We start from the raw sequence: 15,379 nt of genomic DNA, 5'->3' as shown, positions 1-15,379 counted from the left end.
ATTTCGTTAAATTTTTGCCGATTTCCAACGACTAGACGTATCTGCCTCTTGTACCGAGGAAAGGGGTAATGGACATTGGAGTGCAAAATACGGCAAGGGCGGAGAGGAGGAAAAGCAGATAGAGACATAGTCTAAATACAAAGATATGTTATTCCTTGTTCTTAGTCTAAAGCAGAAAGTAGAGGGGCTATATCTTTAAGAATAAGGAATTACGTGGAAGGAATGATAAAATAAAAACTCTAAATCCTATGGTTGCCTCCTTTTTTCTTATGCAAATATAATTAGTAAAAAGAGGACGAAAGATACACCATTAGTTGCTTTTTTCTTAATTCATAGCAGGTTAGTGTATAAAAAATGTTTGATATGTCAATTACTTGTCAATAATTAATTTTACATTACTAGTTTATATATTCGACACAGTTTATGTAAAAAGTACGCAAGCAAGTTGTATTTGAATTTGGTAGAGTTATACGAGCGTATAACATTTTCTATATAAAAAGTAATGATATCCCATCAAAAACATTAATATAAAAAGGAAGCCAATTTAATATTAAGAAAATGCGTGATTGCCAACTTCACCAAAAAACGAATTACATTCTAAATGGTAACATCCATATAGATTTTTTTTTAATCGTTGTAATTTATTAATTACAACATGAACCATGAAGCTATCTACCACAGAACGAAATCTTTGACCACAGACATAATGTCTATGGAATCTACGTCTATGATAGATGTATAAGCATATTACTTTTGTGTCAAGTAGGATTAGAACATTAGGGATTGTCAATGGTTTTCGCGCCAGAAATGTGTGTTATGTCAAAATGTTGATTTTTGTTGACAGTGTTTTAAAATAATATATCGGCCTTTTCTATATTTTTGCAGTGAAAATACATGACAAATTTTGGTATTGTACATTACACTTTTCTATCTTTTGAATAGAAGTAATTACTAATCTCAGTCTTTATATTTAAATTGTTAGATAAAATCTAATTTTAACAGGGCCATATAATAATATGATTAGGTGTTATTTATATTGTTTGCAATTTATTTTCTAGTTAAATCCATATTTTATTGCAGCGATGATGGAAGAAAGTTCATGTGTTGACCTATACAGGGTCCTAGATGTTCTAGAAGAGAATACCTTTGACACACCTACAGCAAGGAACCAGAATTATATATTGGTTCAGAATGCACTTGATAATGGAGTTGGACTAAGTGATTCCATTGTGGATAGAATCATGTCTATATGTATGGAGGCCATGAAGGATGATAAAAAATATTGTGGCAATGTGTTGTTGATAATTTCCAGTATCTTAAAAAAAGTCAAGGTAAGCATGTATATTGGTTATTAGCTATTTGAGTTTTAGTTTAAACAAAATTATCATAAGGTACTCAGAAAACAGTCGTGCAATAAATCTACTTACAGTGGAATGTGTTATCCTATTATTAATATAATAAGTGTGAAAAATTGTAACAATGATTAGTTTGATGTTTATCACACTTGCAATCCAATTTCATGCGTATTTCATGCAAAAACTACTGAACAGCTTTAGGTAGATTATACATTAACTTAGCACATATGATACATTAATTAATGATAGAGTGATGGGCAGTGTCCTTCTTAAAATGTCATCCACGCCTAACTGTGTTATGGATTGTTAGTAATGAGGATTATTAGCCCCATTGCTTGCAATACACCTTGTCAGGTTGACTTCCTGGCGGTTCCTCCTGGAAACCATCATGCTCAGATCCAAGTGAATCTATCACAATCGGCTAACTAACCTGCTTTTTTATCCACACTTCTCATCACCCACTGGTCATCATTTAACACAGGATTACCATTCATTATTATTCATTTAAAAAGCCTTATGTTCAGTGGTGGACAGTTAAAGGCTGATATGATATCATGATATGATACTTTATGTACTGATTCACATAAGCAGAGCTATGGTATATATCTACTTGTAAATATGTGTATATGTTATAAAAATATAAAATAAAAAAAATATGTTTACTTATAATATAGAATCATCACAGTGTAACCTTTTCAGCCAGTGATCAATTTGAAAAATTTTAACTAGCTGTTAAAACAATGTTATTTGTTTACATTTTAAAATTAAGTAATAATGCTACCTTAATGTTGCCTCTTTAGCTTGTTTCTTGTAATACTATTTATATCTATATCTGTCTTTAAGCCAAGTCATTTATAGAGTAGGCAGAGAGAATCCAGGGCCAATAGTCTCTTACATATATATATTTCTTTATCCACTTTAATTTTTTTGTTTATATATTTTATGAAGTTATATTTTTCTTTGAGGAAACAATAAAGAGTTTCATTCATGCATTCAAATTTAATATAAAATATTCTGTAAATATCACAAATATGTCTATTATTGTTTATACTTCTAGGTGATGAATGATGTTTTTTAATTGAACAGGGAGAAAGTATTAACTCTGCATGTCTTCTGTGGTTAGGATTATGTGCTTTAAAATGATCAGTTGTATTTATTTGTAATAATCTTTGATTAAATGAAATCTATGTAATATAAAGGTAGAAGAATTGTCACCGCCACAGCAACTACTGCCATCAGCCTTGGCTATTATAAACATTATGAAAACATTGGCAGTACTTGGTAGAGTGGAGTCATTGCAGAGTATGTGTTTGGAGACATTATTGTTATACCCTGATGATATTCTTATTATAATAGCCACTTCACAATCTGCTGAATTGATTGAGATGTTTAATTTATATTGTCATTCAAGAATACCTATTATTGTCAGGGAAGTGGTGAGTATATTAAATAGATTATCTAATATAAAGTTATGTAAGAGGGTCATTTGAAAAGTTCTTAGCCTAACATACTTAATGAAACCACACGATTTTGAGTTAATTTTAATTTTTCAACATATTCTCCTCCGAGCTCAAAACACTTTTTTCATCGACCTGGTAACACTTTGATATCCATTTTAAAAAAAACTTCATCTAACTCCTCAAAATAATCGTCCACGCGGCTATGACCACTTCATTTGTAAAAAAATGTTTACCACCTAAAAATGTTTTCAGCTTTGGGAACAGATAAAAGTCAGACTGTGCTAAATCCGGTGAATATGGGGGATGAGGTAACAATTCGAAGCCAAATTGATGGATTTATTTCTGCCATGGATTGTACAGAGGTGTGAATGCGCGCATTGTCCTGATGAAACAAGACTTTTCTAATCAATAAACCTGGACGTTTTTCTTTGATTTCTTCTCTCAAACGACGCAACAGGATATAATAGTAATCGGAGTTTATTGTTTCACCTTTTTTAAATAATCTACGAGAATTATACCCTTTGCATCCCAAAAAACGGATGCCATGACTTTGCCCGCCGATAAAACCACCTTTGCCTTCTTTGGGGTGGGCGATCCTGCTTTTTTCCATTGTTTCGACTGTTCTTTTGTCTCGGGTGTATTGTGGTGAACCCAGGTTTCATCCATGGTTATAAATCTTTCAACAAATTCTATTGGGTCAGCTTCATATAACTCTAAACAGTAGCGAGAAGTTGTGAGTCGGTTGCGTTTTTGTTCCACTGAAAGCAGTCGCGGTACCCACCGCGCAGACACCTTGGAGAATCCCAGTTCAGTAGTAATTATATGATGTGTTCGCTCAGATGAGATGCTTACAGTCGTAGCTATCTCCTGGACAGTCAATCTTCGATCAGATAAAATTAAATCACAGATTTTTTCTTTGTTTTGATCAGTGGAAGCAGTCAAAGGCCGGCCACTACGGGGCTCATCTTGAATGGTCTCACGACCACGTTTAAACTTTGCCACCCAGTTTTTAAAAGTCGCATACGAAGGAGCGGACTCACCCAAAGTAGCAGACATGTCTTCATGTATAGCTTTTGCAGTTAAACCTTTCAAATTCAGGTATTTTATCACTGCACGATGTTCAATTTTATCCATTTTCAAAAATAGCTCTGACTTGACTTACGGTATCACGTGTAAACGAACAATGAGTTACTGTGAATAAACTAAACTGTGCATACTTGTTGCTAAATAATGTAACTACAAAATGAGGGTAGTTATAAAAAAAAAACAATGATTTTTACCATGTTAGGCTAAGAAATTTTCAAATGACCCTTGTACCATATATACTATACAGCTGCCTACACTATGGACAGTCATCAAGTTTCTCTCTCGATGAATGTCACTATGTTAACTCAATGAGTTTTATATATATTTTTTTATTTACAAATAATCTGTTGATTGGTCATATAGTGTAATTAGTTCTTAAATAACAGTATTGTAACTCCAGTAGTCTTTATTTATATAAAATATTATTACTAACCCTTCCTTTAATTTTTTATGAATCATTCTGCTATTTGCTAATACTACAGAAGTGTAACTAACTTAAGTACAAACTGTCATTTTTAATAAATTAAAAACTACTATTTACATATTTATATCTTGAAAATCAATCTAGCTATGATAATGTAACAGTACTATTGAAAAATTATTTTCTTTTCATTTAAGTTCTTTAGTTTGTTACTTTGTAGTATTTCTGTCTATAAATAACTGCTGTATGTATTTTTTTATCCAACTAGTGATGGTAAAAAAATGGCAGTGATGGTATATATAGACATGCATAGTGTCATGGACTTGACATATATATTATGATATCAATGATTCAATACCCTATATTTTCATTGCTATATACCATACTTCAACTCTAAACAACTGCAAGCATAGCTCTATAGTGGCAATTAGGAATGGGGCAGTGGTATTCAAGGAGATGAACTAGTTTTCCAGTGTTTCCAGTTCGATATATATATCATAGCATAACATTTTATGTTATGTCATGTTATATGAATGTTGTATTTTATATTTTCAGCTATGTGATATAGTTTACAAGTTGATAAACATTCTACCACAAGAAAAGAAAACAGTGTTTGTGCAAGAGTTCTTAAGTATTTTTTTCAAACTGGTACCAACTATAGTCGATGCTGTGGTAAATTTGAACAGTTCAAAAAGTATAACTACCTTAGAATGTTTAACAGCCGAAGTTAAGACTATAGACTATGCTGGTAATGCACAATGGGAAGTGCTTTTTGAATCTATTTATAATCCAAAAAAGTAAGTTTTTATACCTTACTATTATTCCTATTACTACTATTCCTTATTACTATTATTATTTAATAAATATGAAACTGAATTTGGTTATTTATTTGTTGCTTATTGGACCCTCATTCAACAATCCTAATAAAGTTTGGTATTGACATAGTATTTGGAATGAAAATAACCACTTTTACATAGGCTACTTTTGTCCCGATTATTCGACATATTTCGTCTATGCATTGAAATGTCTATGGGGGAGGCCTATGTCTAGCAGTGGACAGTTAATGGCTGAAATGATAATGATGTTTGAAATGATAAGTGAATAATAGTTATCTATAATTATCACTGAAAGGTAATCTCCAAAAACTGGTTGATCTTCAAAACTAAAATTGGGCACTTAGATTTCAATGTTAGATATACATAAACACACACACACATGCGTGGAAGTCAGTGATAAATATACAAATATTTCCACTGTTCGTATGTATAATTTTAAATTAATGTTTTAGGTTTCCTGCAATTATGAAGAATTTATTGGAAAGTGGCAATTGTAACTGGTATCGGTTGTGGATTGCTTTTATAAAGTTATTAAAAAATCAAATAACACGCAGCAATACAAACTTAGGAAGCCCCATTAACTCACTGTTGCCAGTTGTCGAAAATGCTTTCAAGATGGATGCTATAAATCGATGTCGTGCATTTTTATGTTGGGAAGTATTAATTGATAATTTCCTTCCAGAGACAAATGAAGTTTATTTAGCTAAAAGGTTGAAACTGTTACTAATACCTCTGCATTCAAATAATGCAAAATCCCAAGATATTGCTATCGCAAAATTTAGAACATGGTGGCATTTAATAAGACAGTTTCAACATAAGATAGACAAGTTCATAGATCAAGTAATAATATCATTCTTACATTTTTGTTTTGGAAAAAATGTTGTACCGCAGAAAGTTATCTTTGTACCTGGATTATTGTCGTTTGAAACTAAGAAATTAGGCATTGAAGCATTCATTGAAATCGCTGGTCATTTAGATTGCAACGGTTGTGGAAATTTGCTAAAACTCAATGGAAGAATCATTAATACAAATACTTTAGTGAGTTATTGGAATCATTTTGCATATTCCCTTCAAAAAACTATATTCATAGTAGCAAATGAACCTGTTGGAATTACAACAGCTCAAGTGCTATGTTTGTGGAAGTCATTTATTTTGACTATTGGGGAATTGCCTGCAAATAATATCAGAAAAGATATTTTTACTGAATTACTGTCAGTGTTAGTGAAAGTGACACAGGTATATATTTTTCTTTAATAAAATAATTATTGTAAGTATTGAAATATTTTGAGTTGCTATCTCTAAACTTATTTCTAAAATTAAAATTTCAATTTAAATTTACAGTGAAATCTTTATTTTTTAATATGAACTAAATTTTTTGTAGGTAGGTGAAGGTAATTATATGTATGTATATCATGTATGATGAATATTAGGTTAAGAGGTAGGTTTAGAGAAATGGTTCCACAGAATCGACCGCAATATTTAATTACATTTACTAATGTACAGTTGATTTCGTATATAATTATTAATAATACAAAATTAATTATATAATTCTTTAAAAATTTCAGGATTGTGAGAAGGATGATATACCTCTAGATAAGGTGTCAGACATGATATTGACTTTGGTTTTCTCATTATTTGATCATTGTGATAAAAAGATTGAGGCCCTTCTCAAAACAAAGGTACCAAAATATGATGGGCCTATGTACAAAATTATTAAAATTCTTTTAGGTCCAGCATCAAATTTATTTTATAAAAGGTTTGTCTATACTAATATTTGGATTTAAAGAGAAAAGTTTTGATTGATTAATTCATCATGTGATGTAGCATGTAGGATTATAAATATTTTTTTATTTATTAATATTTATTTTAAAATTACAGTGATGATGAACAACAATCTGTTAAAAGATTGAAACCAGTGACAGATTTTATTATGGATAAAACATTATGTTGTTCAGATGAGTTAATGGATTGGATTTTGAAGAATTTACATCCAAATGATAATATTTTGATCCTGTGGACAGCACTAGCCGAGTCAGTGTTTGAAAAAATGACAGAACTTTCTGAAAGTAATTTATATGAACTGCTACTGTGGCCAGTGAAGTATATTAGTAAATTTTCTGAGGTATGTTTTATATACGGGTTTCATTTTTATACTATAAACACAGTTTATTACAAGATCTTTAGTGATTAGTACCAAAGAAAAAACCTAATACCTATTACACATTTTGAAAATAAATTAGAAATTACTTTCTTCTATATGAGAGGAGAATATTCTACCTTATATGCACAGTGCAATTTGTATATCTATCTGGACTGATGCTTTTTTAAAAGAAATTAAATAAATTTTATTTGCTAGAATGTTGTAAAATGTAACATGTTGCATTTGTCAAATTTACAAGATTTCGTTATGTTTCGCCACATCAAATGGCATGCAAATATTAATCACTGAATTTACATATACAGTAAAAGTTCTTTATTCGCAGCGTACATGTTTCGTGAATATACCGCGATTACAGAAACCATGAATATGGAAAGTTGAACCACTTATACAGCAATAACATTTGACAACATACTTTAGGTGTGGTTATAATAAGGTCTTTTTTGCTTTTTTATTACTCCTTACGCCGACGCATTTACAAAGGACACTGAATCCTTTTTAATAATATGCACCGATTATTGCGAATATAGAAATCTTTAGCCGCGAATATAGGAATCTGGTCGCAATTGTTTAAACCGCCAATAGTGAAAATACGAATTAAGAAATCGTGAATAAGGAGCTTTTACTGTACTTATTTAAATTTTAACAACTTATTAATTTATAATTTTCATAAAAACCCAAAAATCACAGTGGATGAAAAATCACAGAATGGTATCCCTGTCTGAGCTATCAATATATGTTGCTAGTCACTATGTCATTAAAATTAAATAGAAATAAAATGTATGTAGATGTATTACTATGTATTAAATGCCTTGACTCTAGTTTTCTACTTTTCAGATTAGGGTATCTGCATTAAGATGGTATTCATTATATGGTGCTGTATATTCTGAAATTAAGAAGACAAATTTAAATAAAGAGATTACAAGAATATTGTCAACTTTAAATATTACAAATACAAATAAATATTTCATGCTTTCTGTTGCTCTTGCATTGGTGAAATATAATTTAGTGGATTCGAAAAGTAAGTAAAGTTAAAAAAAATTAACTCTGAGGGATACAGATAATTAGAAAAAACATTCATTAATTATATCAAAAGTAAGCACAGCTTTAGACTTCATCCAAGATCTACTAACAGTAATCTTTATTACCAATAGAATTATAAAATGGCCATTGTAAATTCAGTGTGACAAAAATGACTAAATGGGGCAAAATTAGTGCATTTTTTTATATCAAAATTTATTATTTAATGCTATAGTTATTCTCTTAGTACATATAGTCTCAATTTTTCTGTATATGTTTATATTAAAGATAGTTTTGTCCTTATTAACAATAACAATTTTCTAATTTTTTTAAGTCTGAGGATTAGAATGTAGTTATTTATAATGTACATAATTATTATTTAAATGAAGCAACTTGGGTGCTGCTTTGTTACTTTGATATACCTTGATGACTCTTTAGTAATATGACATTGTATAATTCATAAATTTACACTAATATTGAGTATCTGTACTTACTTTCAAAAAACTATTTCTCTTTTAGCAAAGATAACTTGTGGAAAAGAAATTGAAATATTAACAAATGTTATCCATAAATTGGAAAGTTATGAAAGTGTTGAAAAAGAATTCCCAATATTAGTGGACACCCTTGTTCTTTTGATGACAAGTCTATTACAAGATGAAAATGAATCATTGGCCCTACATGCTGTAACAGCTACAATTAATGTTTTGAAATTGCTTGCTGTTTTATTAGAAAATGATGTAAGTACAAGCTCGTTGTGTGAGGTGCAACAATGTAATTTTTTATTTTAAACTTTCTCATTATTTACTCGTTTAAAATACTTGTACACTATCAAGACTTAATGCGACGCAATTACAGGTAAATACTATCTACATATCTGATTTTTATTGCCGATGTTTTGAAGTATATGTTTAAGACACGCTTGATAACTTGCTTAATATACGCATTGTAGTTACCATGAGTGTAGGGTGCATCTAGACGATAATGGTGACAATGTGGGGGCGACCGAAGAAAATGACCGGGCTGCTTGTCTTGTCGTAACTACGGCATGGTGCAACCCACGTCGTAATTTCGGCAATAAAATTAAGCATGTAGGTACTATATAAATTGCGTCGCGTTAAGTCCCGATAGTGTATTTAATGTAATTTTTGTCAGGGAAGGAACCAGTCTATTACTGTTCAATAATTTCTTATATAATTATAATGTTAAATTATTGATGAATGATGTGAGAGAATATGGACTGAAAGACGATGTAGTGACAAAAATCGCAAAGGGAATGTTGCTTTGGTTTGGCCGTTTGGAAAAAATGGGTGAAAGAAGAATTGCGAAAGAGATTTATAAATAGGCTACATGCTGAAGAAGGGCCTAATTAAAAGTACCCGTAACTGGCGAGCATGTATGAAATGTTGAATGAATGTGGAGGATGCGAAAGATGTTTGCTTGATTCGAAGCATTTGGCATTCCATTGTTTTTGCCTACCCTAATGGGAGACAGGCGTGACCGATATGTATGTATGCATGGAATTGTATGAGTATTGACATGTTTTTTGTATTTTTTTTTCAGACTAAATTAATAGTTTTTATTGAAATTCTTCTTAGTCCAATAAAACAAATACTCAAAAGTAAAACATACTCACAGTTGAAGGTTTCTGTAATAGGAGAATTAATAGAGGTCTTAAGTATTATTGGGAAACATTCATTATTAAAATTGATTTGTGTTTCCATATTAGATACATGCTTACTTAACACAAAAGATAGTGACACTTCATTTGTCAATGATGTGAAAAATGCTCTAGACATCATGAAATCTAATGGAAGTTCTTCAAAAGCGTCCATAAATCAAAAATTAGATAAAAATGATTTTACTTCTCCTAAGGCAAAAATAAGTGCTAAAATAACCAAGAAAAAAGAAACAAAAATTATTAACACTGTTGTCGAAAATGGTGAAGAGTATGTGGTAGTAAAATCTAACTGGAAATTCAATCCTAAAAACTTAACAGAAAATCAGAAAGAAAAATTACAAAGAAAAAGAGAAGATATTCCTGCTTTATATCAAGATCTCTCTCAATCACAAGATGAATTTAAATTAACAACTTGGAAAACAGATTCTCAGGATACGTCAACAACTAACAGCAAATCGTCAGAAACTAATAGTACATCTGATAAAGTTACTACAATACTCAAAAATATACCTAGTTCTGATGTTGTACCTAAAATAATAGAAAATATATTTTCAGACAACAAAAAAGAGGTATTAAGCAATGATAATTCAAATAAAACTAAAGCTATACCTACAATTGTTAAAGATCCAAAAACTCCACGAATTGCTCTTAAAGATAGAGTTTTTAGAAATGTTAGGAATTTAATAGAAAAATCTTCATTGCAAAAAGAAAGTAAAGACATGTCTGAAAGTTTAATTCAAATTGAAAATATTTCAAAATCTCCCTTAATAACTGATACCAGTAATGTAAATGTGACTAATTCTGCACCACCAAAACTAAACACGGAACGACCATCACGCGTTAAAAGGAAACCTAGAAAATTTGACGATTCAGAGCTATTTCTGAACGTAAAGAGAGGAAGGCGTCATTCTATTCAAATGGATTCACAGCTAGATAATGATGTATCAGAAATACCTATTGAAAGTAAATCAACAAAAGAAAGTGATATAATAAATAAAGATGGAATCGTCTCGAATGAATATAGTTCAGTAGGTCAAAATATGGAAAATGTTAAACAAATTACAGTATCTGATAATGATAATATTCCTATTTCTGATGATAAACATATAAATAATTCTTGTGAGAATGTTAAGATCCAAGAACATCAAACTCCATTATATAGTAGTAATATGTTAGTAAATAATCAGGCAGGTATTAATAATAGCATATCAACGGATCTGTCTGAATGTGGTGAACAAAAATTTATTATTGAAAAAAAATCAATCGACGGAGATTCTTTAGGTGGAGTTGAGACTAAAATTGTAACTACACCAAAACCATCAAAGAAAAAGGATCTGCAGCAGTCTTCAACGAAAAAAAGTAGCACAAAGAAATCTAGAATTGAGAAAGAGTTGGCAATAGACATGGTTGAAGGACATCCATTTCTGAAAGTACAGTCCGAGAAAAGGCTGACTAGGAAAAATCTAAACAATTCTATGAACAGTGGCAGAAGAAAAAGTTTAACAGAAAAATTGAATAAATCTAAATTAGATTTAAAACCAAATCTGAAAATCGATAAAAAACTTAAAGAGAAAGATAAAATTAATGTTGAGTCAACCTGTGCTACTAGTAACTCCCAGAATAATAAAGCCAAGTATTCTGATTCTTCAGAAGATTTTCCATGTTCTGAAGATGTTATAGAAAGTTCTCAAGATTCAACCATTACAACTGTTTCAACAAAATCAACAAAACAGGCCAATAAAAGGTCATCGTTAGTTGCAGTAGACCCTATTGTCGAACAACACCAGAATCATAAGTCTGTTTCTGAAAGTCAAAATATATTTCATATAAATAATCAGGCAACATTACAGTCAGTTGAATTGCCAGTAGAACAAGAAAGTAAAGATGATACAGTCATTTCACAAAATAAAACGGCTTTGGATTCTCAAAAAGAAGTGGATTTAACTGAAAATATGGATACTGAATCTATTAATATTGAAGGATCTAATGAAGTTATAATAGTTAATGATGAAGAAGAGCAGCCAATAATCATTGATACAGAAAACAGTATTATAGGAACAGAAACACAAGAATTAGCTGATGCTGACACTGAACCTATAAAGCCTGACCATAATCTTCAAGTACATGAACACGCTGAAAAAAGTAAGGAGAATATTAGGGAAAACATTATTTTGGATAGTACTGCAAATAAAAATTTAATGACTGAGGAAAGTGCATTTATTGTTGCAACTAACACCAGTATTTCCCCATCTGAATCAAATAAAGACCTAAAAATTACTAAGGACAACAATGACGCATCTTCTCCTTTGAAAGATGAGGCACAGAGAAAAAAGGACTTTTTGGATAATACATTAGAAATATCTCCAATAAAAACTATGAGTCCAGTGAGAGATAAAAAGTCACCGTCACCTGAAACTAGTAACGACTATGTAGTAATAAAATTAACATCACCTGTTCATAGTAATGGTGAACCATTTGGTAAATGTGAATCACCAGAAATTTTTACGGAAGATAAAAATTCACCCTCAAAATCGCCTGATAAAAGAGACCAGTCGCCGCCGCGACAAGAAATAAGCTTATATAATAATACGAGTCCTAGCTCATCATTGTCTTTAAAGAAAAATAAATCTCAAGTACGCACCGGAGGTCGTGCAGCTCAAATGTTGGGACTTTGCATGCCTGTCGCTGATAGATTGCAACCAATTATCAATTTAGATAGGTGTGACCCAGAAGAAATAAAGAAAAGTAATCCATGTAGTACTTCAGCCAGGAGGAATTTGCGCATTTTATATAATTCTGTCAGTGATAATAATGAACACTCTGAAGAAAATGAAAGTAGTGAAATTTTTTTAAAATTAAAAAGATCCTTACCAACTACAGACAGTACTCCAACTGGTCCTATATTAAAAAGAAAGTTAGCTGAAATTGCAGATGATGCTACAATTTCTCCAGCCAACAAGGTAAGACTGTTGTTTTAGTATTGTATATAGCGTCAAATTTTGAATATAAAATTATTTTTATCTAAAGCAGCTCCTTTTCTGCGAAGGAGTCTGAATTCTGCTTCCAATTTGTTAAAATTTTGTTTCGATTTTTATTGTTGGCATTTTTTTTTACAGAGAAAACGGGTTAGTTTTCACGATCCACCGGTATCAACAACAATATCAGTTCAAAAATACATTGAACCTAGTGGAATTCGATCTCCGCAAAGTTCTGCAATTAAACGGCAAGAGAGACAGACAAGATCCCAAATAAATATGAAATCGCCAAAAAGACTGGACAATGTGTTTAAACTTGAGAGTGTACTAACTAAGGCTGTGGAGAGCTTTAATGAAACTGATCAAAACATGAGAATTGATGATACTCAATTAGCTTCTTTGGACGAAACTCCTGCTGTTGAAATTGTAAAGACTAGTGATCTTAATAATATTGATCCTATTTGTCCAGATTTAATAAACTGCACAGACCCAATAGATATTATTGCTAGTGATTTGTCGTCATCGACAACTAAGTTAATGTTTCTTAAAGAACTGGAGGGAAAAATTATTACAATTGGTGATTTAGCAAAGATGACAGAATTAGAAGTAAATCGATTGTGCATTAAAGCTCCCAAGATAAAGATAGCTAAGAAAGTTTTAACTGATTATGCCTTAAAGAAAACTGTTCATTTGCCAGACGAACAAATTATAAGACAAGATGTAGATACCTTTACTCAGGAGACAATGCTTCCTATTAAAGCTATTGATATAGAGATACAGACTGATAACACTGTAATGTTAGATGTAGAAGTCCAGACTATATCTGTACCACTAAAATGTGCTGATGCTCAGACTGAAAAGGTGCAAATATCAGATACTGCTGTTCAGACAAAGGAATCTGGAAGGCAACCCACCAAGGAAGTAATTGCTTCATGTTTGTCGGAAGTGAGTATATAGTTCTGTATGTTGATTTGTTATTTTTAACGAATTATTAATCTTGATGGAATATTTATTTCGTTTTCTGTATATAATATACAACAGTAATATAATTAAATATTAAAGTCGTACGATTTATTAATTTAAGTTAATGTACACAGCTTATATGATAGATTTGCATGAGCTGCGCAGCAGCACAATATAGCTCGTACTTGTACTAAGTGTATTGTTTAAATAACTATATACAAATTTTTAGCTGTTCTGTGTAGCTGAAAATCAGTATATTGTTTTGCGATATCTTTGTCAATTCTGAACCGATTTTTATAATTCTTTTTCGACTCGATCTCATACTAAATTTATTACTATTTAATGACTAATAGTTTTATGCCGAACGTAATAAATATTGTTAAGATTTATGCATTTTTCATGTGACACTGTTTTGTGTTTAATGTTTTCTGTTTTTCTATTCTATAAAATAGTTTATATTGATTTATTTATAATAGAAAAGAAAAAAGCGTTTTTGCAAAAAGTACTATAATATACTATAATATAATCAGTAAGTGTATTTGATATTAATACATGTACATATATTTATTTTCAGCGATCGGATTTCATACAGAATCTTGAAGTTCAACTTGAAGACGAATCTAAACAATGTATAGCCGAAAGTTTGCCTTTCACAACCCTCACCAATTCTCTTGTAAAACAAGTGACTGACTCTAATGCTCAAATAATTATTAGTAGAGTATTAGGTAGAGTATCAGAGACAAGCGAATCTAAAGAAAATAATGAATTATCATTTTTACAGCAATTTTTGTGCGAAAGATTCCACACAAATGATCTTATTTTGTTCTGTAGTCAATTATTACAGAATATACACAAGAAAGGCATATAAGAGACTGTACGAGTAGAATGTATATTATTTTAGTGTATAATTTAGTTGTAAAAAGAATTTGTGTCCACAATTTTCGATCGTAGATTATGTTCGTGATATGTTCATAATGCTTATTCATTTTATTTAAGCAGTTATATGATACGTTTGTCATTTTATTAATGACGAATAAAATATTTAGTAAATAAACCAGTATTTATAATGACATAATTGTTTGTGCGTTTTATTTTAGAATATTATTTATTATACAGATAAGCGCTTAATATTGTTCTCTCCAAAAGATTTTAGTGAAATATTCAGCATAAACGACAGGATCATACAGAGAAAACAGTGTTTTTACTCCAGGACCTATTCTTATGACAAGCCTAGATCTAGCAGATAATTTCAGCCGTTAACTGTCCATTGCTGAACATAACTCTTCTCCACGAGGGAAATTTTGCCAGTAGTTGCCACACTTGGCAGGCGTCTTGGCAACCGTACTTTGGCTTTTAGAGATCTTTTAAGAGGGACGCTGCCATCCATCCCTCGCCCTTAGTCGCCTTTTACAACACCTACGGGAAAG

At 30.9% G+C, this 15,379-nt stretch overlaps 1 protein-coding gene across 2 annotated transcripts; it reads left to right on the top strand.

The window, feature by feature from the left end:
- Nucleotides 1–772: 772 nt before the first annotated feature.
- LOC113517268 (telomere-associated protein RIF1) lies at nucleotides 773–15,019 on the top strand. Of its 2 annotated transcripts, XM_026901901.3 has the most exons (12): nucleotides 773–907; nucleotides 1,081–1,331; nucleotides 2,555–2,791; nucleotides 4,878–5,119; nucleotides 5,611–6,394; nucleotides 6,724–6,914; nucleotides 7,037–7,280; nucleotides 8,154–8,337; nucleotides 8,856–9,073; nucleotides 9,897–12,974; nucleotides 13,131–13,934; nucleotides 14,527–15,019. In XM_026901901.3, the coding sequence occupies exons 1-12, from the start codon at nucleotides 895–897 to the stop codon at nucleotides 14,818–14,820; spliced, it is 6,540 nt and encodes a 2,179-aa protein (XP_026757702.2). In that variant the 5' UTR covers nucleotides 773–894; the 3' UTR covers nucleotides 14,821–15,019. The 2 variants fall into 2 exon arrangements, with proteins under 2 accessions (XP_026757702.2, XP_052757500.1); XM_052901540.1 differs by lacking the exon at nucleotides 2,555–2,791.
- Nucleotides 15,020–15,379: the final 360 nt, after the last annotated feature.

The sequence above is a fragment of the Galleria mellonella genome, unplaced genomic scaffold (genome assembly GCF_026898425.1).
Source record: "Galleria mellonella isolate WM207_F2 unplaced genomic scaffold, CSIRO_AGI_GalMel_v1 utg78, whole genome shotgun sequence".
Classification (NCBI taxonomy): Eukaryota; Metazoa; Arthropoda; class Insecta; order Lepidoptera; family Pyralidae; genus Galleria; species Galleria mellonella.
Note: the sequence above shows the minus strand (reverse complement) of the source record. Positions and strands in the feature narration are given on the sequence as shown.